Genomic DNA, 26,199 nt, shown 5'->3' with positions numbered 1-26,199 from the left:
GCACGAGAAATCAGAAAGCTAAAAAGGTTGGGAAAAAACACGCAGCGTTCAAAACAGGGTTGTTTCAAGTTGAACCTCGTAAACAGTTCTACCCAAATATGATCAAGCCATGATTTAGGACAAAACGGTTTTTTAGCCAAGATTTCCATTAAGCTCTTCCAATTTTTGAGATTCTTGTAATACTGCACTTCCTCGGAAACCTAGGAGCAGTTGGCTGAGGGAGACACGACGAACACTAAACAGCACAAAAGTTTACAAGAATGGCGTTTATCCCAACCTCGTCTTTAGGGCTGATCTAAAATGAACAATCACTGAGGTTAAAAACAAACACGCACTGATTTAGTAGAAGAAAGTCATTATTTTAATAGGGTAAAATAGCTTTACAATGAAAACTGTTATTAATACAGGCTCTCATACATTTAAAAACCCAACAATGAAATTACAATTTAAACATTACAGGATATGTAAAAGTTAAAAGAATAAAAATATGAAACACTAAGATTTACGCTAAAATTAAATCTGTATTAAAAAAAATTACATATTATTTTGAGAGCAATTAATTAACAATCTGGCAACGTGAACATGCGTGAATATTACAAAGATTTTTTCACGGCTTCTGCATGTGTATACTTTCAGCAGATTATCTAAAACAAAGACTCAGTGATCTAAAATGAAGACTACCCAGTCTTAAATTTTAATTCAAAGTCAAATTAAACCCCAGCAGACAGAAACCCTGAACCAAGTCCAAAAATTAGTTATGCAAACATTTTTTCAGTCATGGTATCAAGTCGAAACCACACGACTGTAACATGATTACATATATTCTTTAGTAGTTTAGTCTTCCCAGCTTATTATTTTTCACCTGTTTCAAATAACCACTAAACTATCTCGTTTAAAAACATCATATAAATTTAATGAAAATTAGTTTCAACCATAGATTTGAATCAAACACATTTTCATCTTAAAAGCTTTGCCACAAGTTTTGGTGTATACTGATAGTATTATGGGACTTTTCCATATATTCATTATTTTTAATAAGTGTTTTTATGAACAGTGGTCACTATGTTGACAGACAAGCATATGTTCCACCAATTGGAAATATTGGTCAGATGACACACAGTAATATTATGGTTTTTCCTGTTTGATTTCTTTCAGGTCACTTAAAAGTTCAGCAATGCTGAAGGCATTCTCATGCTCCTCAATCGTACAAGTCGCTCCTGTGCTGCATGTTACTTTATCTTGCTTTAGGACCTTCTTCCGATGGTTACACTGGTCACGCTGATTAACTTGAAGAACCTTGTTACCTTTATGTATTCTTTCATGCTCTTTTAATGATCCTCCACGATTAAAACATTTGCCACACTGGTGACATCCAAAAAGCTTCTTTCCAGTGTGTGATGTTTTATGTCGATCTAAGGATTCTCTGTAACAAAAGCACTTGCCACATTGGTTACATTCAAAAGGCTTCTCTCTTGTGTGTGTACTTCCATGCCTCTTTAAATTTCCTGCATGATTAAAACACCTGCCACACTGGTTACATTTAAAAGGTTTCTCTCCTGTGTGAGTTCTTTTATGTTCCTTTAAATGTCCTGCCGCATTAAAACACTTGCCACACTGGTCACATTCAAAAGGCTTCTCTCCTGTGTGAGATTTTTGATGCTGTTTCAAATATCTTGCCTGATTAAAACACCTGCCACACTGGTTACATTTAAAAGGTTTCTCTCTCATGTGAGATCTTTTATGTTCCTTTAAATGTCCTGTCCGATTACAACACTGTGTTCTTATATGCCGCTTTAAACTTTGTGAAAACGTAAAACACTTGCCACACTGGTCACATTCAAAAGGCTTCTCTTCTGTGTGAGTTTTTTGATGCTGCTTCAAATATCTTGCCTGATTAAAACACTTGCTACAATGGTTACATTCAAAAGGCTTCTCTCCTGTGTGTGTTCTTTTATGACGCTTTAAATATGCTGCAAGACTAAAACACTTGCCACACTGGTTACATTCAAGAGGCTTCTCTCCTGTGTGATCTCTTTTGCTTGATGCATGTTCTTTCTGATTGCCTGTTTTAGTTGAACTCTCACCTTTCTGTATTAGGTCTTGTGCTAAATTAAAAGGATTCTCTCCACTATGAGTTCTCTTATGCCGTTTTAAATCTCCTGCCTGATTAAAATGCTTGCCACGCTGGCTACATTCATAAGGCTTCTCTCCTGTGTGAATTCTTTTATGTTGCTTTAAATGTCCTGCATGATTAAAACACTTGCCACAATGGTTACATCGAAAAGGCTTCTCCCCTGTGTGTGTTCTTTCATGCTGCTTTAAATTTCCTGCATGATTAAAGCACTTGCTGCACTGGTTGCATTTAAAAGGCTTCTCTCCCGTGTGAGTTCTTTTATGTTGCTTTAAAGTTCCTGCCCGATTAAAGCACTTGCCACACTGGTTACATTTAAAAGGCTTCTCTCCTGTGTGTATTATTTTATGTTGCGTTAGAATTCCTTTTCTACTAAAACTCTTTTTGCTCTGACTGCATTGAAAAGGCTTCTCTCTTGTGAGTGTTAAGCTCTCTCTGCTCTTTGTGTAATCTGCCTCCATCAAGGTAGACAAGCTCTTTATACCTACTAGCTGGTAATATATTATTCTCAGATCCTAAAACACAAAAGAAATGTAATATCAGTGTGTTGTTCCAGAAAAAATCCATTCCTTATGTGCCGAAGGTCTATTGGTTTAGGTCTCTACCCCTCTGGATTTTCCAGTTGAGTGTTCTTTTTTCGTTAAAATCATTTGGCTTTTAAGATCCCATTAGAATTTCCAGTTACCCCCAGTGGAATTGGTAGAGATGAAATTATTTTCTTGAAACACGCACTCTACTGTAATATTATCATTCTCGTCCCCATAGCCCAATCGTTTCTCTTAGCCGGCTTGGCACGAGAAAACGAAGATTTCTGGGGACATAGGATTTTTGAATTAATTCGAATTTTTTTGATTGGCTATTTGGAACAAATAGCCAATCAAAAGAAAAAAACAGAAGAAGTCGGAAAGCAACAGAAGTCGAAAGCCTAACGACTCGCTTATACATTCTTTCGAAACATCATGACTGCAAATATGAAGACTGGAAGTCCTAGAATCTAGGACTGGAAATCCTGTGTCCCCAGAGCCCTTTATTTTCTTGTGCCAAGGCCCAGCCGGCTTAGAGAAACGAAAGGGCTATGGGGACGAGAATGTGATATTATTTGCAAGTCCAATAGAAGGCAATGGGTAAAACAAAGTGAAAACTAATACCCCCATCCCCCAAACACTGACTGGGGCTTTGGAGTTCTTGTGAGGAGGATTATAGGTCACACTCTGTTAGTAATTTAAGGCACTGAGTTCAGACTTGCTCCAAGTCGCTCCTAAGATTCGCAGGAGACCACTGGATACGGAAACTGAGGGCGCGTGAGAGCCTAAACGCAAAATGGCTGCAGATCACGAAACCAGCAACTTGTCTTACCTGCGGCATGGCAATTCTAAAATGAGGCGTCACTGGTATATTTTCCACCAGTGGTGCCACAGAGGTCAGCCAAGACTGTCAATCATATTATTGTGCACAAATTTAACTGAGTGCGTTATGCTCCCGAGCGAGACACCAGAGGCGGATCCAGGGATTTTGATTGGGGATTTACTAGCAATTTACTTCAAAATCTTGCCTTTTGTAATGCAATACCACTCGCAATACCACCCAGCAGTACTTGATACATATATATTCACGAAAAACTGGCATTTAATAGAACCACAACCATTGCTCAAAAAAACTTTTCAAAGAACCTCACTTTATGTCATACAAAAGGCGTAAGTCTGTCAAGGCTAATCTATACCCCTGAGATCAAAACTATGAAAATCACTTGTACATGTGAGAGTTGTGTGGACCTTTCAACTTAATTTTTATCACTGTTAATGTACAAATTTCAGTGTCAAGCAAGTAAAAGTTTTATAATTGACAGAAATGAGAGAGCCAATACTCTTTCCAAACAAAAAGGGTGGGGCTTAATTGGAATTTCTGGAGGGTTGAGAGATTTAATTCCCTGGGAAGCAGGGCTGTCACTAAGATGTCAAGTTGCCAGGTACATGCAATTAGTACGCAGGGAATTTAACTGTTAGAAATTTCTATTTTCATTTTTTTTTGTCAGTACAAAGGCATGAAAAGTTATCTTTAAAATCCTTTCAAGATTTTTCTGTGTACATAAAATGACTAAAAATGACTCAATAAATCTCATTTGAGGAGAATATATTCCACAGATGGTCCAAAATAATGAGTATTGTAGTATTGAACCCATTAAAAAGGCATTAATAATTCATAAAGAAAATTCAAAAGAAATTAATGTTTAATGAGTGTCTTTATATCTGACAGACACGGCTAAACTTTACGTCCAATTTTCTTGGCCAAAATAACCCCAAATGTAAATATTAGTGCAAGAATGAGTTGATCTACATCAAAAGATTCTTAAGCCGTTCAATAAATTCGCAGTTCGTATTTTATCAAGTCTAAAACACTCGGCTGCGCCTCGTGTTTTTAAAAACTTGATAAAACACTGCTGCTCATTTATTAAACATTACTTAAATCAATCAGATGAATCAGTCCCAAATCCCTTTTCAGTGGGTACTTCTACTTAACATAATTATGTTGGTGCAGGACTATGCAGCAACAATTATTTCAGTTTTTCTAGCCCAGAGGTTACAAAAGATTGGGTTTGACATACAGTCGAACCCCACTATTTGAAGTCCCAGGGTAAACGACAAAAAGTTCAAAATAGTAGGGTTTTGAAATTGCCAGGTAGGAAAAAATTCATGTACAATGAAATAGTTTAAATGAAATACAGTATGGAAAGAGACAAGGATTATATGTCAAAGAAAATCAGCAGATGCTGCTGCTTCAAATTTTTTTTGGACATTCTGTTGTTGTTTTAATGCTTTTGTCAAACATCAAAGACAGCTGGCTAGTTTGCAGTTGAACTTCAATTCCCTTAGCAGCAAACAAACTGTTGCATGAGAGAATCGTCAAGCAGATCTCACCAAAAATACACACCATCAATTTAATGTTGAATAATCGGAATAGGGACAGCGGAGCTCGTGCATGAGTATTTGAGCCAAAGAAACAGTTCACTTCATGCTGAGTACATGCACTGATGCATTAGCAGTAATGGATACTGTGCACACGAAATTCAAGCATATTTGTCAAGCCATCAATAGGTAATCCCGGGGTATCCAATCGAACGTTCGGTAATCGAACTCAATCGAACGTTCGGTAATCGAACTCAATCGAACACCAATCGTTTGATTGGGTTCGATAATCGAACGTAATCGAACTCACAATAAAATTCGGTCAATCGAACTCAATCGAACGTTCGATTACCAAACAGTGAACAATCGAACTCAATCGAACAATTGATTACCGAACAACCAACAATCGAACTTAATTGAACGTTTGATTACGGGACTCCTGTTTGTTTATACAGCGTACATATTGTACGGTGCACCGTTCCCCTAATCCTTTTTTGGCGATTCGCCATACTCCGGGATAGGACGATTGTCTGCACAATAGCCACGGGCACACCAGTCTGCCACGTGGTTGGGAGAAATTTTGCCAAATAATAATAATATGTGTGTTTAATTCACATATTGAACACTGTTGCAGTGAATGAAATGGTGCAACTTCTGTTTGAGTGTAACAGTGAAAAGCAGGGCAGAAACCATATCCTTCCTTCTAATATAGAAATTTATTATATAAACTGCAGTGTTTTAGCGAGTGGTAGCAAAACGAGAAAAATGGTATCACACATATGTGGATAAAAATGATATGCACACATGTGTGATATCATTTTGAGCAAACAGCTTGCAGAGTTTGCCATGTTTCAATGCTCAATGGGCCAAAGTAAATCGATCTTAAGTCGAAACATCTTCGGATCTTCCTCGGCAATCTTCGGCAATCTTCGGAAAACTTCGGAAATTTTCGGAAAATGTTTGGAATCATTCATACAAACTTCGGACAACATTTTGAAAATTTTCGGAAATGTTCGGAAAATGGTCGGAAATCTTCGGAAAATCGTAAAAAACATCGTAATTAGTAGGTTTATATAATAAAAAGAATAATACATGGTTGCTTGGAGATATGAAATTTATCTTCTCGTGTTCGAATCCGATATCTCACTCGTTCGCTGCGCTCACTCGTGAGCTATCGATTTGAACACTCGAAGATAAATTTCATATCTCCGCGCAACCATGTATTATCCTCTATGTAAACAATAGTGCATTTCAGTTATTTTACCGTCCTTTTGTTCTCTTCTACCAAATATATTTTACTAAATATTGACATTCAGTTCGATATTTGGACGTTTTTATATGTGTTCCATTCAATAAAAGTTGATTTTGATTAGTCCTGCGTGATTTACTTATCAAGAGAAAGATTCCGAACAAAATCGAACCCGATTGAGTTCGATTGTGTTAGATTATGTTCAATTGGTTCGATTGGTTCGAAAATTGAAAACTCGCACCAAAACAGATGTTCGATTTTGTTCGATTACCGAACCCAATCGAACGATTGGTGTTCGATTGGGTTCGATTGATTTTTGGTTTGATTTTGTTCGATTGGATACCCCGGGGTAATAAGAGTTCAAATAAAATGTAATACATTTCAACCTGTGCTCTAATGTATTGTGTTCTTGACAAGTTCGAAATAACGGAGTTGATTTTAGGCTAGGGAAGGGGTCAGGGAAAGGAGTCAGTTCGAAATATCCGAGTTCGATCCGAAACAGCGGGGATCGACTGTGCTTACATGGTTCCATTAAAACTACAACTTTATATACCTCAAATAAGTGCTTTAGATGGGTATTATTTTGAAATACACTTGGGAAACCTGGCGTTTATTCGAGGAAATACGGTAAGCCAATAATATGCTGATATTTCAAACAGCTAGTGTGCTGCCGGTATAGAGTCTGTTTTGTTTTTCCAGTCCTTATTTTAGCATGAAACAAAGAGGACTCATCCCAGACTAAGTAACTGTTACTCTTCTGTCATTAAGACGATATTTCTACTTGTTCTTACCTCTACTGAAGTAAAACAGTCTTTTAGTAAACGGCGAAAGACTTCGAAGTCTTCGAAGCGATCGGTCAGAAAGCGGCCATTGAAGAACTAGAGCCCAGTCCACTCTTACAAAGAAGAGGAAATAAACTTTACAACGAGGACAGGACTCACGGAACATTGGAATGGAACGATCAACGATTGTATTCATCAAAAAGCACGAGAAACAAAGGGAAAATCAATTTACAAGAAAAAAATCTTCGTGAATAGTATTAAAAGACTTTTGAAACGAAATGGTAAAAAAACCCTCCAGACTGAGTAATTCATTTCTTTACCAAAAGTCTCAACTTGAGGGTAAAACTTTACACAGGGCGGGAGAAGCTTCAAGCGTTCTCCCGCCTAGCCTGCATCCCTCTGTGCTCGCCTACTCGCCAGAAGGGACGTCTGAACACATCTGGCTCTAATGCCGTCCGGTGACGTCACTACCCGAAAACCGGGTTGTGATTTTGATTGGTTGATTTAAAAATTACTTGCATAATTATGTGAAATTATGTCTGAAATTTACCGCGCGAGGATTGTAATTTGAAAACGTTTGCAAAGAGTTTCGAAAGAGTTCACCGTCCCAGAAATGAATTTATTAGTCATTCACCTTGAGTTTATTACTTTATTAGTTTACCTACAGATGAAGCATAGTAATGGAAACCGGTAGCTTTAAAGTTTGCGGCATTCGTCGCTTCGACATGCAGTGTTTTGCCAAATTTATACGTATTCTTGTTTTGTCAACAAAGCCGCTCGACGCTTTATATGTCCTGCAGCCTCGATGAGCCAGTGATTTCTGAACTCAGTGCCCACGGTCAAGTAGGATATTTTTGTATTGAATTCCGTTTCTTGATGCCTCTGTAACCGTCTAAATTGATTCATTTAAGTGCTCACGAGTGTGTTGTATTTGTCCGCTGCGTAACAAATTATATTTTGATCACTAGATAAAGCAACTCAGTTCAGATTAAATCGGTTCCGTTAAAGAATATAGCCTGTAGTCGATTAAAATCTCATTCATTTGTCTCGAGTCTTCAATAGTTTACTATTAAAACAATTTTATACCCTGTAGTCCTTTATTGAAGCGATTTTTCTTTCACAATTTATGGCCTCGACAGAAACTTTTCCGCATGAATTTTAAAAAACCAGTGTTGTGACGTCAGCGGACGGCATTAGAGACAGATGTGTTTCGACGTCCAAGCGAGCACAGAGGGAGGTCTGAAATTCAGGCTATCTCCCGCCCTGCTTTACACGACTGCAAGACTGCGCCGAGCTGTTAGGAAAAGCTTGAAGTGTGAATATCTTTGCCTGTACGTTCAGGTGATAAACCCACTGCTTCTTTGAAATCTGTCAAATCTTGATTGAAAGTTTCGTAATGGCCTAAGAAGTCATAGTTGATGGCGCACACGCCACAAATGTTGACGTAATTGTCCCAGTGCCAGTCCATTACCGAGGTGTAGCCTGCGTGGCAGTGTTTTCTCCCTCTCTCTCTCTTCCCAACTCCCCCTCCCTCCCCTTTTGACGCCTGCTACGCAGGCTAACCGGGGTGCTTCTGTTCCTTCCTTTGGTTACTAAGTATTCGAAGAATTCACGAAAAGTGATGTCATCGAGCCGCTCAAGTGCACTCTGGAAAGCGTTTGGACGGAAGTTCTTCAGAATCTCTCCACCGTGAAATTCAAGAATTGGGCGGTCATTACTTCTTAGATGAAAAAGTTTGTCTTTGTATGCAGATAAAATGCGCTCAAAAGGTTCGCGAACAATCGTGAACTTGAAATATGTTTCCAGCATCTGCTTTCGCTGTTCCGGAGGAAAACGTCTTAATGTCAGTCGGCCACCGGTAAGTTTATGCAGCATTTACCTCCAGAGTCTAGAGGCAGCCTTGGGTGACCGTGTAATGAAGAACAGAGGTGATCTAAAGGCCGAACCTACAACTCCCTTACGACTGTCGTAGGCGTGTCGTAAGCTTGTCTCATGCGACAAACTTATCGTACAGTGAAAATCGGCCTTAACAGATGCTTAAATCAGCCGACTATCGTGCAAGTATTTGCCCTTACCCCGCCAAAAAAACCTCTCATGGCTGAAAAACTGTTTTTTAAAAAAGCTCCAAAGTGTAATTAATGGTGCTCATTAACGGGTTCTGAGGCCTTATGCGTCCAATGGCGCGAAAAGGATCGATGATTAACGGGTTCTAGGGTTTCAAGTAATATATCAAACACAAGAGACAGTGTTACATCGAGATATGTAAACACCAGTTGAAAAAACAACGCGCAGCGGAGTATTTTTGATGAAATTCGAGGTGTTTGGATAGCCGATGAAACACTGTCTCGTGCGTTTGATATATCTTCTCAATCGAAACAAAAAAAATACACAGTATACGGAGAAATAAAATCGTAAATATCTATTCTAATTAAGACCGGGTATTCAAACCTTCTTCAGTTATGGTTTTCTTTGTTTTATACGAGAGTATGAGAAATCGTTATCTACGTGTTTGTTTCGAATACGAAGTATTCGGTTTTAGGCTTTAACACTCTTAATATTGCTGTTTTTATGTACAAATTTAAAAACCAACTTCTCCCTTCTAATTTTGATGTTTTTTTCACTTCGGCAAAAGAAACTCATGGTTACAATACAAGATTTTCTTCTAGAATGACTTATGCTTTACCCAAAACCAGAACAAATTATGGAATCTTTAATATTAGATATCTGGGTGCTAAAATCTGGAATGCTATCAGTGATGACATTAAGCTTCTGTCACTTAAACAATTTAAGAAAAAATATAAATTAAGCATTATCACAAGCTATTAACTGAACCTTTTATATTTAAAACTATAATACGTCATTTTCCATCTTTTTTCCATTAATTTTTCTTTAAGCCTACTTAGTTTTGTTTTTGTGTGTTTGTGTGTTGTATAGTTTGCTATGTAAATATTAAATATACCTGACCTTTTTATAAATTATTGTTATAAAAACTAAGTATGGCTGCCCAATCTTGTTAGCCAATTGTGGTTATTCTGGGCAGCCATGCACTTAACTCTATTTATTTTATTTATTGTTTTGCTAATAATTGAATGAATAGGTGCAAATAAAGTTGTTGTTGTTGTTGTTGTTGTTGTTGTAATAACCCGAACCCCCCCTGATTACTTTATGGTAATTTGTTAATCATTGCATGCGTTGCTGGAGTCCGAGGTCCTTCATCCCCGGCGTGGGCCGGGTCCGGGGGGGGAGTACTTCCTGCAGTGCCTTTTACAGGCTTGAGGTATATAAAAGGGTAGGATGTTACGAGGCTACGTACAGACGCACATTGCGGCTAAGTATTTTAAGGAATTAGTCTAGACAAGTGAAAGGCTAAAATCAAAAGCCCACTGGGCTTAGTGTCTCGTGTCACTTTTTAGAGTTTATTTAAAAAAGAGATCGCTTTTCACGTCTATTTATTGCTTGTAAAGTTGATCATTTATATAACTCCAATAACAGCAGAAAAAGATGACAGACATTGCACTGTATTGCACTTTGGTTCACTAAGCATACATTCTACTGTATACTTATACTATGACTTCCATGTGCTTTCTACACGCTATATGAGATATCGCTTTGGGTGTTTATTCGTGAACGCTTAGCCTGTTAAGTGATAATGACATGCGAGTGGTGATGATTTTGTTAATTCTTATAACCTCTTCTCCTGATTTAGTTATGAAATTTAGCGATATAAAATCACGACGTTTCGACCTCTCCGAGGTCATTTTCAAGTGCGAATAAAAATATAAAATTAGCATAAATATATTAAAATAGTAAAATAGGCAAAATTGTCACGAACGCTGAAAAGCGATAAAATATGTAAAAATAAGTGACAAAATATTAATGAAGTTAAAAAAGGGTTAAAAAACTTAAAAATACAGAAACAATAAGAGTAATTAAAAAGAAAAACCGACCTAAACAAATAGTTTTGCGCGGATGGAATCGCATTGTTTGTTCAGAGTTGGTTTCAGTTCTTTGATAAAAAGCATTTCATAAATAAGGCAGTCAAACTTGCTCTGACACTTCTTCAAAATTCTAAAAAACTGCGCAATGTCATCTGGGGCCATATCGTGTTGTTCCTTTAGGTGAGTACCAATGGCCGATCCCTTATGTTCTTCAATCCGTTGGTGAAGATGTCGGCACGTGTATCCGACATACCCTGCATCACACAGGTTACACTGAAAATTATACACAACGCATTGTTGATTCACAAGGGGTGGCTTGTCTTCCCTCACTTTGATTTCATCCTTGATTTTCCGACTCGTGTACACGGGGCTGATGTCTACCTTGATCTTCCGGCTGAGGTCTCCAAGTTGTATTGATATTGTGAGGAGTTAGAGAGCAAGTTAGTATTGATATTGTGAGGAGAAATTTGGTTTTGGTCACTCTTGAGCCGGTCTTAATGTTTTTGTAACGCCAAAGCTACAACGCAGCGGCTGAAGAACGTGTAAATTACAGTCATTTTCTTCGCTATTTAAATCTACTGAATGAAATATTCTGCTAGGTTCTGCTTAATGGAAAACATTCGATCTTGCTTGACATGTGATTCCGCGCGAACGCACGCAATAAACTATGTAGTAGTATTTAACTCGCACAAATCTCACTTTTAAAGAGAGACTTTAACTTCTACACAGAGCTTACTATGCTGTACCATAACTGGTCATAACTTTAAAATGGTTGGGTATTCAATCGACTAACGATTCAAACGATTCAAACCTTTTGTTCAAACGACATGTGTTATGTGTGCAAGATTAACTTTGACATTCAATCCCGACCAACTAATTGCTTAGATTACCATCCCTCTTTAACCCCGATACAATCTGTTGCCGCGGCTAAATTTAAAAAAAGTTGTCTACACAAAGATAAGAACAATGCTTACCGATCGAACAACTGATATTTACATCGTCCTCTCTTTCAGCAACATTTTTACCATATCTGCTATATTCCACGACTGTAATCTCTATAAATACAGTTGTTACAGTAAATATCCTGTTGAAACATCCACCATTTTCCTACGCTTGGTAAACAGAAATGATTTTCAACTACTTTCCAAAACTCTCAAGATAAAATAATAGATATCAAATAAAAGCACGCTATTCTTTAAATTGGCAACGTGAAGCTGTTATTCTGATACATCTCACAATTGCACAAATTAAAACTTTACAAGCGACCACAAGACAAGACACTCCAAAGAGATTTTAGAGCTTCATGTTAAAAACTGCTTTTCTCGCTCAATTTAAGTTGCGGTATACTAGCGTTATATGCACAACAACGACAACGAAAAATTTACAGGCAGGTCCATCTAATGACATCTTGTTGATTATTAGACACTTCTGCTTTTCAGATCCGTTCTAAAACTCATCAATATAATTTCTCTCTTTCGGTTAGTACATTGTATTATGCGTTTGTAATAACCTGGTGTATTTCATTCTTCTTCTACGCGTTTTCTGCTTGAGTTACACTGATTAATTTCATTGATTTTCAGTACAATCTTGTCGGCAAAGGTTAGAATGTTATTTTAAGAACGTAAAACTTGTCTGTATTTTTCTTGATAACTGCTGGCTGCAGCTCAAATATATCCAAAATTGAAAAGCGTACAGCTAATTTAAAGAAAAAAATGCGTCACATCTACGTGTATTCCTCTTAAGAGCTTCATTCATGCACTGAAAAGGCTGTTGTTGTCGGCTATAAAAGTTGTGTCCATTGTAGCGTGGAATTCACAGCAGGATATATGAAGCTACATGTAGTGCCTCTTGACTCAGGTCAATCTTCGGGTCAAAAAAATAAAAAAAGCAATGTATGTTTTGCGCTTTAGATTGACATTTCTGCTCTTCAATCCTAAGAAAACTCATCAAATATAATTTCCCTCTTTCGGTCATACATTGAGTTCTACCTTTACCTCAGAGCCGAGTGTAAACGAGGCTTTGCAAATCGAAAGTGTAAATGTTTCTCTCGATGAATCAGAACCGCCTGAAAAAAGAAAGGCAAAAAAGTACGACTCCAGACTGGCAGAGTTCTTTTATTGAAATGTGGGAAAAAGTATGGAACAGCACAACGCTAGATTTGAACAAACAAACGCCACAGTTGACATTTTTAAAGATTTGTCATCAAAATAATTGTCTTTATCTAATCGTTTATCTTCTGTTATTAAATTGTTGTTATTCATGCCACAAAGGTCACCCCTTTCAATACAAAGTTGTGCAAAAGTCACGTAGCAATCATAGTCTTTTTTAGGATGTCGTTTTTTGTTCAACCTTTTTCAACGCAATTCTCCAACGAACTTTCAACATGCCAAATGCTCGTTCCACTACAGATCGTAGCGCACCGAACTTTAGGTTTTAAACTTTCGCTGCTCCTGAGTCAGGCGTCCTCTGTCCGGGTAGGGTTTCACTAGCCAGTTCGTTAGCGGATAGGCACTGTTGCCAGCTAAAAGGGGCCTTATTTCTGTTCCATTTTTATTGCCTGTTAGACCACTTAAAATTTGCTCGTTTGCTGCAAGTTCAGAAAAAAACGTCATCTCTTTTTTATAGCGTGCCTGTATTTTTACATAATAAGCCCTTTACAATAAATACTCCTAACTTACTGTTTGATAAACCAGCGCTTTAGTTGCGACCTTTGTAAAGAAACAATTATTCTTTGATAACATTTGTTTTGTGATCGGATGCCGCCGGAATTTCATAACATGGCGGGAAAATTCCGCGGCCTCACAAAGCAAATGTTGACATGGCGGGAAAAATATTGACATGGCGGGAAAATATCCCCCTGTACAATTATCTCGTGTCGTCATGACAACGTCGTCATGACGACACGAGACAAAAAGGAGTGCAGCATTTCTGCTGAAGGGAGGTAAACGAAAGGGTCACCTTTTTTGTCAAAAATTGGTATATAAAAGGTAAAGGTTTGGACTTACGGACGGAGCTTTCCGGTATGAATCTTTGTTGAGTAATACCCCCTCCCCTTCATCCCTGGGTTGTGCTTTTAATCCTGGCAAAAAAAAGAGATTGCTGTGCACGGGAAATTTGAAAGTTAAAAGGTTGAAAAAACACGAAGTGTACAAACCAGGTTCTACACAAACATGATCAACTCATGATTTGGGGAAAACGGTTTTTCAGCCAAGATTTCCATTTAGCTCTTTCAATTTCCAAGTTTCTTGTAACACTTCACTTCCTCGGAAACCCAAGGAACATCCGGAAAACCAAATAGCACATTGGAGGGACAAAAGTTTACAAAGATGAACAGAATGGCGTTGATCACAACCCGATTCTCAGGGCTGACGTAAAACAAACAATCACCGAGGTAAAACAAACACCCACTGATCCATAAAAGTAGAATCTTTATTTTAATATGGTTACTCCACTATCTTTGCAATAGACCAATTTCGATATTTTAAAATTCAGCCTAAAACAATAGACATCACTACAAGGCTCTGGGGGAAAAAACCCCACACGAACTTTTAAGTTTATTCCCCGGAGCCTCATAGTGAGGTCTATTGTTTTAGGCTGAACTTTAATATATCTAAAATTGGTCTATTACAACTGTTATCAATACAGTTTCGCATACATTTAAAAATATTAAATATTAATGAAATTACAGATTAAACTTTACAGGACACGTGAAAAATTAAAAGAATGAAAATATGAAACACTAAGATTTAAACTAAAATATAAAAAAATCTGTATAAAAATTGTATTTATACTTCAATTTACCCACAAAATCTCAAACTCAAACCTTAAACAGAATGAAATGTGTGCTGTATTCAGTTCGTAAAGGCAATACCAACAACATGATAGAGAAAAGATGGCTACCGTAATGATTCGATTTAGCGCCCGGGCGCTTATTTACTTTTGGCACCTCAAGGGAGGGTGCTTAATCGAGACAGGGCGCTTATTCGGGACAGGGTGCTTATTTAATTTTTTGAGAAACAACCAAAAGTTCAAAACAAAACTTTAATAAATATTAAAATAACTAACAAAAACACAAACTGTAACAGTAAAAAATCGTGGAAAGGTTAGTTACTTTTAAAAGAATTGTTCATTTTAGCAGTAAATATATACATGTACGGTACGGTGAATGTTGATGAGTTTATCTATTCGACGTCGATGACTTCAGTAGAGGCGCTTATAAGAATGGGGGCACTTATTAGAATGGGGTGCGCTTATTGGAATAGGGGCCTTTATTGACAAAAACACATTCGAAGGGGGGCGCTTATTCGGAAGGGGCGCTTATTGGAAGGAGGGCACTAAATCGAATCATTACGGTGTGAAATTTGACATAAAGCCGGTTTAATAAACTATGAATATCCAATATGCCTAGAATAATAAATAACACAGAACAGAAAAGAGGCAGGAATGGGGAGGAGATGCGTTGATAAAAAAGTTTGTGCCTAAACGAGATTAAGAACGCGACATCCATTATACGACGACCCTAAAATGCGACTGAATACGTCATTTCGAATTCAAAATTCAAAATAGTACCCTCGATTTCATGTTCCCAGCCTATTTCGAAATTACTCTGAAACTAACTGTCTAAATAGCACATACAATTTTATTTGCATGTACATATTTTTAAAAAAATACATATTATTTTGATACAAATTAAAAATCTGGCAGCGTGAACATGAGTGTATAATAAAAATGACGGCTTCTGCATGTCCATACTTTCGGCAGATGATCTAAAAACAAAGACTCAGTGATCTAAAACGAGGACAAAATGACCTTCAATTTTAATTCAATGCAAATAAAACCCCAGCAGAAAAATACCATGAACCAAGTCCAAAAATAGTCATGCACAAATGTAATCAGTCATGGTATCAAGTCCTAACCACACGACTGTAACATGATTACGTGTGTTCTTTAGCAGCTTAGTCTTCCCAGCGTATTATATTTCACCTGTTCCTAATAAGCCATAAACTATCTGGTGTCAAAACATCATATATATATGAAAATTAGCTTCAGTCATAGATTTTCATTACAAATCAGTGGTCACTATGTTGACAGACAAACACGTGGTCCGTCAATTATTACTGGTCAGATGACACACAGTAAAATTATGGTTTTTCCTGTTTGATTTCTTTCAGGTCACTTAAAAGTTCAGCGATGCTGAAGGCATTCTCATGCTGCTCAATCCTACAAGTCGTTCCTGTGCTGCATGTTACTTTATGTTCTCTTAGACTTCCTGTGTCAATGAAACACTTATCACACTGGTTACATTCAAAAAGCTTCCCTACTGTGTGTGTTCTTTTATGCCGCTTCAAACTTCCAGCTTCATTAAAACACTTACCACACTGGCTACATTCAAAAGGCTTCTCTCCTGTGTGTGTTCTTTCATGTCGCTTTAAATGTCCTGCTCGATTAAAACACTTGCCACACTGGCAACATTGAAATGGCTTCTCTCCTGTGTGAGTTCTTTCGTGCTGCTTTAAATGCATTTTCTGACTAAAACACTTGCCACACTGGTTACATTCGAAAGGCTTCTCTCCTGTGTGTGTTCTTTCATGCTGCTTTAAATGCGTTTTCTGACTAAAACACTTTTCACACTGATTACATTCAAAAGGTTTCTCTTGTGTGTGTGTTTTTGTATGCCTCTTTAAATCTCCTGCACGATTAAAACACTTGCCACACTGGTTACATTCGAAAGGCTTCTCTCCTGTGTGTGTTCTTTTATGCCGCTTTAAATCTCCTGCCTGATTAAAACACTTGCTACACTGGTTACATTCAAAAGGCTTCTCTCCTGTGTGTGTTCGTTTGTGCCGCTTTAAATGTCCTGCATGACTAAAACACTTGCCACACTGGTTACATTCGAAAGGCTTCTCTCCTGTGTGTGTTCTTTCATGCTGCTTTAAATGCGTTTTCTGACTAAAACACTTTTCACACTGATTACATTCAAAAGGTTTCTCTTGTGTGTGTGTTTTTGTATGCCTCTTTAAATCTCCTGCACGATTAAAACACTTGCCACACTGGTTACATTCGAAAGGCTTCTGTCCTGTGTGTGTTCTTTTATGCCGCTTTAAAGCTCCTGCCTGATTAAAACACTTGCTACACTGGTTACATTCAAAAGGCTTCTCTCCTGTGTGTGTTCGTTTGTGCTGCTTTAAATGTCCTGCATGATTAAAACACTTGCCACAATGGTTACATTCAAAAGGCTTCTCTCCTGTGTAAGTTAGTTCATGTTGTTTTAAATTCCCTGCATAATTAAAACTCTGGCCACACTGGTTAGATTCAAAAGGCTTCTGTCCTGTGTGTGTTCTTTTATGACGTTTTAAACTTGCTGCAAGACTAAAACACTTGCCACACTGGTTACATTCAAAAGGCTTTTCTCCTGTGTGAATTCTTTGGCTTGATGCATGTTCTCTCTGATTGCCTGTTTTAGTTAAACTCTCGCTGCACTTTGTGCAATCTTTAGCCATCAAGGGCTATGTACTTTACCCACTCGCGAGTAATATGCCATTCTCAGACCTAAAAACACAACAAGAAGGTAATATCAGTGTGTTGTTCCAAAAAATATCCATACTTCCTCCACCTCAATAAAAGGTGTTTTGATTGTAAGTCACCACTCCCTGAAAATTCCAGTTGAGCTTCCTACTTTTGATATAACATTTTGGCAATTGTGACCAAATCCCACCCCCTTACAATAATTTCCCAGTTACCCTCTGTGGAATGAAAGTCGTGGTGGTCAAAGGGTTAGTGTGCTCAACTCCGGATTGTGGGGTGGGTAGGCAGCATGGCCGAGTGGTTAGAGCGCCACATTTGAAATCTGGAGGTCGCGGGTTCAAGTCCCGTTCTGACCACTAGTACATGTACTAGTTGGTTTTGTTTTCGGTAGTCCCGAATTCAACTCCTCGGTTACACTTGTAAATAGCCAACTGGGCTGCCTCCTGCCAGTTGGGATTTTTAATCATATTATGTTCAGTTAGAATATTAATTTTGTTTCAGAGTTTGTTAACATTGGCCCTGCAAAACCCCATATGGGGAGTGGTCAAAAGATATTTATTTCTTGGATGATGGACAAGGCAAGGCTTCCCCCATGTCATCTGGTAACCAGCTTTCCAGGTATTTGGATGTGTTGTCATTTGGGATGACAACAGCAATATGGGAAACTTACAAAAACATAGGTGGCAGGTAGCCATGATTGTTCAAGCAAAATATGATCTCTGGGTGCTAAAAATGTTCATATCCCCCTCTGGGCGTGGGAGGGGACTCAAAGGCCAAAAACTTGTATTAGGCTTATTTAAAAATATCTCTGGTGGGAGGGTCTTTATAGGAAACATCCATTCTGTGAGGGAGGTATGGATAATAATGAAACTACACCATATACACCAAATTTTCACACTCAAAAATGATCTCTGATCTCTGGGTGCTAAAACCTATTGCTGGATTTTACTGTCACGCAAGTAACGATACTGTCACGCGCTGCAAAAAATAAATCCAAAGCTATTGAGTAAAAAAATCAAGAATATCAAGGTTGTAGAAAATTACTAGATAGTCTATGGTCCAAGTTTCAGGTCTGTACGGTATTCCGTACTCGAGTTATCCGTTAAAATGTTCCACACAAATTACACTATTAATAATCTTAGGCATTGAAAAGGGTAAAAAAAAATCTGCAAACCCATGTCAAATTAGCCCAACCACTTGAGCCACTTTGGGTCTCTAATTGGGGAAGGGGGAAATAGGGCACTCCCTATAGACCAACCTGAGGATTCACATTTTACAACCAGTCCTAATACCACTGATTTACAAATAGCTACGAAATATCAGCGTATAAAGCAGTTCATATATGCTTTTGATATGGCCATCGTCACATATAGCACCACATAAATTTGAGATCAAATCAAGGAAACATAGGTTTGTTTACTTACAGTTAAGACAAGACATTTACCCTAGTTTTACCTCTTCCTTAATTATATTGGCTAAATGAGCAGGGTTTTCTTTAAAACCACATATGCATACAATAACAAATTTATAGAACACACATATTTTGACAAGACAGAAAGCGCTATCGCTAGCACTAATTATTTTATTTATTTATTGATCCACAAATGCCTATTGATCAAACTTTACACGCTGTCGCTACAAATTTACTTCTTTTGAAACTTATACATAGTATACCCTATAATTATGGCATGAATTACCACAAAACTAAGCAGCACAATGCTTTACTGTCATGGAGAAATAAAAATATTGCATCAGAAACTCCGTACGCGTACGCTTAATATCTCAACACAGGCGGCAGAGGGGTTGTATGCAATCAATGTGACATATAATGTGGCTGATTGCGTAACTCTGGTTCAGCCATTTGAGACAACTTGTATGAGAAAGCTTCAAAAATTGCTCTAAATACTACATTTGTAAAGGAACTGAAATAAAAAAGGATTACCTCTTGTATTTCTTGCATTATTTTGACTTATCTGTGTTCCTTGGGTGGGTTTTAAGCCACTTATGTGATTTTGACTTTCGACGGTTTCCCCTAAGAAAAACTAGGGGAAGCTGAACCATCGAAAGCATAACTCGCTTAAAATAAACGGCTTAAAACCCACTCTAGGAACACATAGAAGTCAAAATAATGCAAGAAAACGAAATGTAAGCCAATTTTATTTCAATTATTTTCCACATGTAGTATTTAGAGAAATTTTCGAAGCATTCTCATACATTGTCTTACGCTGAAAATGTAATGCAATCGCCAACAACAATATGTCATGTTGATCAAATACAATATTGGGGCCGCCTGTGTTGCGCTTTGCGCTCAGGCCACAAATGACACTACGCAGGTGCAAATAAACAACATACCCTCAAAAAGTCATGTTAAGTCATGGTAATAACATGACTTTTTGAGGGTATGTTGTTTATTTGCACCCCCGTAGTGTCATTTGTTTATATATTTCAGGGACCATTAAACACCCCTAATTCAACTCCTCCCAATAAAAAATTAACGTGATTCATACAGAGGCCTTTCTTGTATGTATATCAGTGGAAAAAAAGGGGATCTACTTGTTGGGTTAACTCCTCCCCATTTTAAAAATAGCCAACTGGGCAGCCTCCTGTCAGTTGTGGTTTTTAACAAGTTTCTGTTCGATTTATAACATTTGTTTATTTATATTATACAGGTTCCTCAATTAGCACAGCAGAGCAAAATACGTGTACCGGTATGCTTAGGGACCGGTCATTATTTATGTAAGGGGGAGGGAAAAATATGTTGGAAAGATCAAAGCCCCTCTCCAGGCCATGTAAGTAGCAAGTGATCCCCCCTTCTTTATTCAATATTTACGTGATGCCCCCCCCCCCCCACCTCATATCTCCCTTTATATGCCTCAAGTAATTATTAAATGCATGTTACATACAATCTTAATAATTTGCACACTTGTTCTAATGCAAAAAGGCTGGATCAACACTTAGGGCCTGTTTACATGATTCCGGAATGACTTTCATTCCGGAACGAGTTTCGTTCCGGAATGAAGTTCGTTCTGCATTTACATGACAAGGTCGATCGGTTCAACCAAAGGCATTTTCACGTGCGTGGTTTTCGCGCGAGGTCAAAACAAGATGGCGCATGTTTCGCGCAAACATGTTTTTGTTCCCATTAATGGCCGTATCTGCAATTTTAACGAGTAATTTGACCATACAGCTGCTTCTTTGGGCTAAACAGTAAATGCTATTACGTTTTTCGCTCTGAATTCAAACTGTGGAGTCCGTATGCGGTTTCGCGAGTTGCGGCTTCATCTAGGAACGAAATTCGTTCTGTGTTTACATGATACCAGAATGAAATGTCATTCCAGAACGAAACTTTCATTCCGGAATGAAAACCGGAATGAACTCATTCCGGAATGACTTGACTTTCGTCTCGGTGTCATGTAAACAGATACAGAGAAATGTATAGGGTTGGAATGAACTCGTTCCGGAATGAAAGTCATTCCGGAATCATGTAAACAGGCCCTTAGTCAACCAAGGCTTCTTTGCTATGGATACTTGTCCAGCAATAGGGCAAATTTTGGATGAGTTATGTGTATAGTAAACATACCTCCATTATGAACTTCTTAACTTTGGAAAAGTGATAGTTTTTACAAATTATGCTCTCATGGTGAACACAAATCTAATACGGTATCCATGCAAAATATAATTTCTTTCCAATGGTTATCCTTAAGTTGTAAAGGGACTACTTTCTTGTTGTTATAAATATCATGTTTTATTACTTCTTGGGCTATTGAAGTGATAATCATTTTGTAAAAAGAAAATAATTTCAGTCAAACCAGATATTAAAGCAGATACCGTATTTTCTCGATTAAACGCCGGGCCCTGAATAAACGCGGTCGGTATAAAACGCAGACCATGCAGACTGCAGACTGCAGACTGCAGACCGTGCAGACGGCGCAGACCGTGCAGACTGAGTATTTTTTTTTTTCTTCTTTTTTTACATTAGTTGCGGTTCCACTATTCCGGAATGAAAGTCATTCCGGAATCATGTAAACAGGCCCTTAGTCAACCAAGGCTTCTTTGCTATGGATACTTGTCCAGCAATAGGGCAAATTTTGGATGAGTTATGTGTATAGTAAACATACCTCCATTATGAACTTCTTAACTTTGGAAAAGTGATAGTTTTTACAAATTATGCTCTCATGGTGAACACAAATCTAATACGGTATCCATGCAAAATATAATTTCTTTCCAATGGTTATCCTTAAGTTGTAAAGGGACTACTTTCTTGTTGTTATAAATATCATGTTTTATTACTTCTTGGGCTATTGAAGTGATAATCATTTTGTAAAAAGAAAATAATTTCAGTCAAACCAGATATTAAAGCAGATACCGTATTTTCTCGATTAAACGCCGGGCCCTGAATAAACGCGGTCGGTATAAAACGCAGACCATGCAGACTGCAGACCGTGCAGACGGCGCAGACCGTGCAGACTGAGTATTTTTTTTTCTTCTTTTTTTACATTAGCTGCGGTTCCACTAGAGCTTTTACCCACGGGAAACTGAGACTTTACCCACGGGAAGTCTGTATTTGTGTGTGACCTCTATTCCCGCAGTGATTCTGCCCATGGGAAATCACTATGGATACATCAAAAAGAACAAAAGAATTACCCACGACGTTTCCCGAACCAAGTAGTAGGGTTTATCAGTGGTTTATCTAACCACAAGAGTAGTTCAGCCAATCGGGTGAAAGAAAAAAGTAAATCCGGAAACTGCAGCACATGCTGGGCACATTTTTGTGGTGTTGCGCAAAAATATCGCGGCAAATATCCTGGCACGCACGTACTAAATAACTTAATACAAGACACGCGGCATCAAACATGGCCAACTTTCGAGGTTCACTGTGAGTATATTTTACGAGGGAATACCCAAGCACGTCTTGGCCGGCGAGCAACTTGTAGGCGACGGGTTTTATAAAACAAATACAGCATCTGAAGAGATTGTAGAAATCGTAATCGCAGACGCCTTCTCCGCATTCTTCTTAACACGAAGTTTTGTATAGCTAAATTAACCGGGAATTGCCGTATAAGAAGCAGAAGAACGACCGAAAGCAAACCAGGCGTTTCGCGGTTTGCGATCTCCATGATGCATTAAATTTACACTGCAAGATCGAAAGTTGACCTCGGGTAATTATTTGCAATGTAACCGGAGGTGTTAACCTGACCGGAAACCCAAACCGATCCCAACCCAAGGCAATTACCCACGGGGTTACCTCGGGCAGAGGTCTAGTGGAACTGCAACTATTGTGTTTCACAAAACTTTTCACGAACGGTTTCCGAAGTTCGTTTGAAATTCGCGAAGTTCGCTACGAACTTTAGGGGGAATTTCATTAAGTAGTTGTCAATCAAATTACGAACTTCGAAACGAAATTGTGAATTTCACGTGCAGCAAAGTTGAAAGGTTGAGGAGTTCGCAAGTTGAGAAGAAGTTCGTCCAGTTTGTTTAATTTGGTGAAATGAATCCGTTCCCAGTACAGCAAAAAGCAATCCCAAGTCTAGTAAGGCAGGACATCAACGGACTAAAAAGCAAGGCTGCCCTGAAAATGCTTTGTGAATGTTACAACTGAGTTTTCCCAATGTCACCCGACACCCGACTAAAAATAGATTACAAGTTCTGACCAGTTCTATCTGCCGTGTGCAGTTTCGAAGGAAAAAATTTCAACAGATGAACCGGTTTACATATAAAAATACTGTTTGTGTGTGCCGTAAAAATCTTCTAAAGAGAAAAAAACGTTTTCCTTCTTGAATACACATCATTCAGTTTGGAAAATCTGCGGAAAATCAGAACTTTTCAATTCCGTGTTGTTATTATACTTTTGTGTTTACACAACACGCAAGTCGCGCCATCTGTCTGTTCGTGATAAACTCTGTTCCTCTGAAATAATTTATATTTGCAAAAAAAATAAGCTTAGGTTAAAATTTTTGTTACTAATAAACAACACTTGCTTTGGAACAATTGAAATATGTATTCATTTACGAATTACTTATATTTTATTATTAAGGACAGTGTAAAAAATGTTGGGGGATTTCTCAAGAAAACCCTGTATTCCCAAAGCATAACTACCAACCGAAGCATTTGTTTACGTTATAAAATTGAACTAGAAACCTGAACTTAACAAATAAACTGCTATATCCGACCAGTTCGTTTTACCTATAACTTACAGTGTTCCAATGTTTACAGTGTAAAGCGTTCTCTGAAAGTAGAAGAAAACTCAACAAGCTGGAAGCTAAATAAAATAATCCTTGACCTTGAAGCCAACTTTAGATGATTTCCTGCCTTCCTGGACTTGAAATTGCCTTTCCTTGTACCGTGAACGGACTCATTTCACCAAATTAAACCGAAACTGGACGAACTTCTTCTCAACTTGCGAACTCCTCAACCTTTCAACTTTGCTGCACGTGAAATTCACAATTTCGTTTCGAAGTTCGTAATTTGATTGACAACTACTTAATGAAATTCCCCCTAAAGTTCGTAGCGAACTTCGCGAATTTCAAACGAACTTCTGAAACCGTTCGTGAAAAGTTTTGTGAAACACAATGTAAAAAAAGAAGAAAAAAAAAATACTCAGTCTGCACGGTCTGCACGGTCTGCACCGTCTGCACGGTCTGCAGTCTGCAGTCTGCAGTCTGCATGGTCTGCGTTTTATACCGACCGGAATAAACACCGGGTCTCCGAGCCAGAGTTGTAAGTAAGCCTTCCAGGCATTTATTTGAGGTGTAATATGGTTTAGGTATGATGGCAAATAAATTACGTTCATGTCACATATAATGATTTAAAACCCTTGTTAATAAACATTTTGCTCCAATAAACTGCACCATTCAAATAAACGCCGGATCCACAGAGTCCAACAGATGTCATGCATGCATCATGGCCGGTATTGTCGTTTTCTTCGCCACAAATGGGTCGAAAGGAACTGCTTTAATAAACGGTCGGTATAAAACGCAGACCATGCAGACTGCAGACTGCAGACTGCAGACCGTGCAGACCGTGCAGACGGTGCAGACCGTGCAGACTGGGTAATTTTTTTTCTTCTTTTTTTACATTGTGTTTCACAAAACTTTTCACGAACGGTTTCCGAAGTTCGTTTGAAATTCGCGAAGTTCGCTACGAACTTTAGGGGGAATTTCATTATGTAGTTGTCAATCAAATTACGAACTTCGAAACGAAATTGTGAATTTCACGTGCAGCGAAGTTGAAAGGTTGAGGAGTTCGCAAGTTGAGAAGAAGTTCGTCCAGTTTGTTTAATTTGGTGAAATGAATCCGTTCCCAGTACAGCAAAAAGCAATCCCAAGTCCAGTAAGGCAGGACATCAACGGACTAAAAAGCAAGGCTGCCCTGAAAATGGTTTGTGAATGTTACAACTGAGTTTTCCCAATGTCACCCGACACCCGACTAAAAATAGATTACAAGTTCTGCCGTGTGCAGTTTCGAAGGAAAAAATTTCAGCAGATGAACCGGTTTACATATAAAAATACTGTTTGTGTGTGCCGTAAAAATCTTCTAAAGAGAAAAAAACGTTTTCCTTCTTGAATACACATCAGTTTGGAAAATCTGCGGAAAACCAGAACTTTTCAATTCCGTGTTGTTATACTTCTGTGTTTACACAACACGCAAGACACGCCATCTGTCTGTTCGTGATAAACTCTGTTCCTCTGAAAGAATTTATATTTGCAAAAAAATAAGCTTTGGTTAAAAATTTTTTTTACTAATAAACAACACTTGCTTTGGAACAATTGAAATGTGTATTTATTTACGAATTACTTATATTTTATTATTAAGGACAGTGTAAAAATTTTTGGGGGATTTCTCAAGAAAACCCTGTATTCCCAAAGCATAACTACCAACCGAAGCATTTGCTTACGTTATAAAATTGAACTAGAAACCTGAACTTAACAAATAAACTGCTATATCCGACCAGTTCGTTTTACCTATAACTTAAAATGTTCCAATGTTTACAGTGTAACGCGCTCTCTGACAGTAGAAGAAAACTCAACAAGCTGGAAGCTAAATAAAATAATCCTTGACCTTGAAGCCAACTTTAGATGATTTCCTGCCTTCCTGGACTTGAAATTGCCTTTCCTTGTACCGTGAACGGATTCATTTCACCAAATTAAACAAACTGGACGAACTTCTTCTCAACTTGCGAACTCCTCAACCTTTCAACTTCGCTGCACGTGAAATTCACAATTTCGTTTCGAAGTTCGTAATTTGATTGACAACTACATAATGAAATTCCCCCTAAAGTTCGTAGCGAACTTCGCGAATTTCAAACGAACTTCGGAAACCGTTCGTGAAAAGTTTTGTGAAACACAATGTAAAAAAGAAGAAAAAAAATTACTCAGTCTGCACGGTCTGCACCGTCTGCGAGGTCTGCACGGTCTGCAGTCTGCAGTCTGCATGGTCTGCGTTTTATACCGACCGTTTAATAAATGAGCTACAATTTATTTTAATTAAAATAAATTGTAGCTCATTTACCTTGTAATTTGAAATATGACCTTTAGTTTTTCTTACCTTCGCTCAAACAAAGCATCGAAGTACAATTTCAGAGGGCTGTAGACTTCAAGACACAATCGAACGGTAAAAGATTACATAGCGGCCATATTGAAAACACGATTTACTGCGCAGCCGTTGTTTATGT

The 26,199-nt window shown here is 38.1% G+C and overlaps 1 protein-coding gene across 1 annotated transcript; it reads right to left on the bottom strand.

Moving 5' to 3' along the window:
* Positions 1 to 352: 352 nt before the first annotated feature.
* Positions 353 to 26,199, bottom strand: LOC144658010 (uncharacterized). Its single transcript, XM_078518338.1, has 4 exons — positions 26,073 to 26,199; positions 16,151 to 17,552; positions 3,488 to 3,562; positions 353 to 2,646 (listed from the first exon to the last, which is right to left on the bottom strand). The coding sequence occupies exons 2-4, from the start codon at positions 17,501 to 17,503 to the stop codon at positions 1,126 to 1,128; spliced, it is 2,949 nt and encodes a 982-aa protein (XP_078374464.1). The 5' UTR covers positions 17,504 to 17,552; positions 26,073 to 26,199; the 3' UTR covers positions 353 to 1,125.

Source organism: Oculina patagonica, chromosome 6, assembly GCF_052425735.1.
Source record: "Oculina patagonica isolate OP01 chromosome 6, crgOcupat, whole genome shotgun sequence".
Classification (NCBI taxonomy): domain Eukaryota; kingdom Metazoa; phylum Cnidaria; class Anthozoa; order Scleractinia; family Oculinidae; genus Oculina; species Oculina patagonica.
The sequence above is the reverse complement of the archived record's forward strand: the minus strand, read 5'-3'. Positions and strand labels throughout refer to the sequence as shown.

Coding starts and splice junctions, on each gene's coding strand:
- LOC144658010 (XM_078518338.1), bottom strand. CDS start 17,503: ATGGCTAAAGATTGCACAAAGTGCAGCGAGAGTTTAACTAAAACAGGC. Junction 3,563..16,150: donor AAGAAATCAAACAGGAAAAA/CCATAATTTTAC, acceptor TATGATTGACAG/TCTTGGCTGACCTCTGTGGC. Junction 2,647..3,487: donor TTAGAATTGCCATGCCGCAG/GTAAGACAAGTT, acceptor TTTGTGTTTTAG/GATCTGAGAATAATATATTA.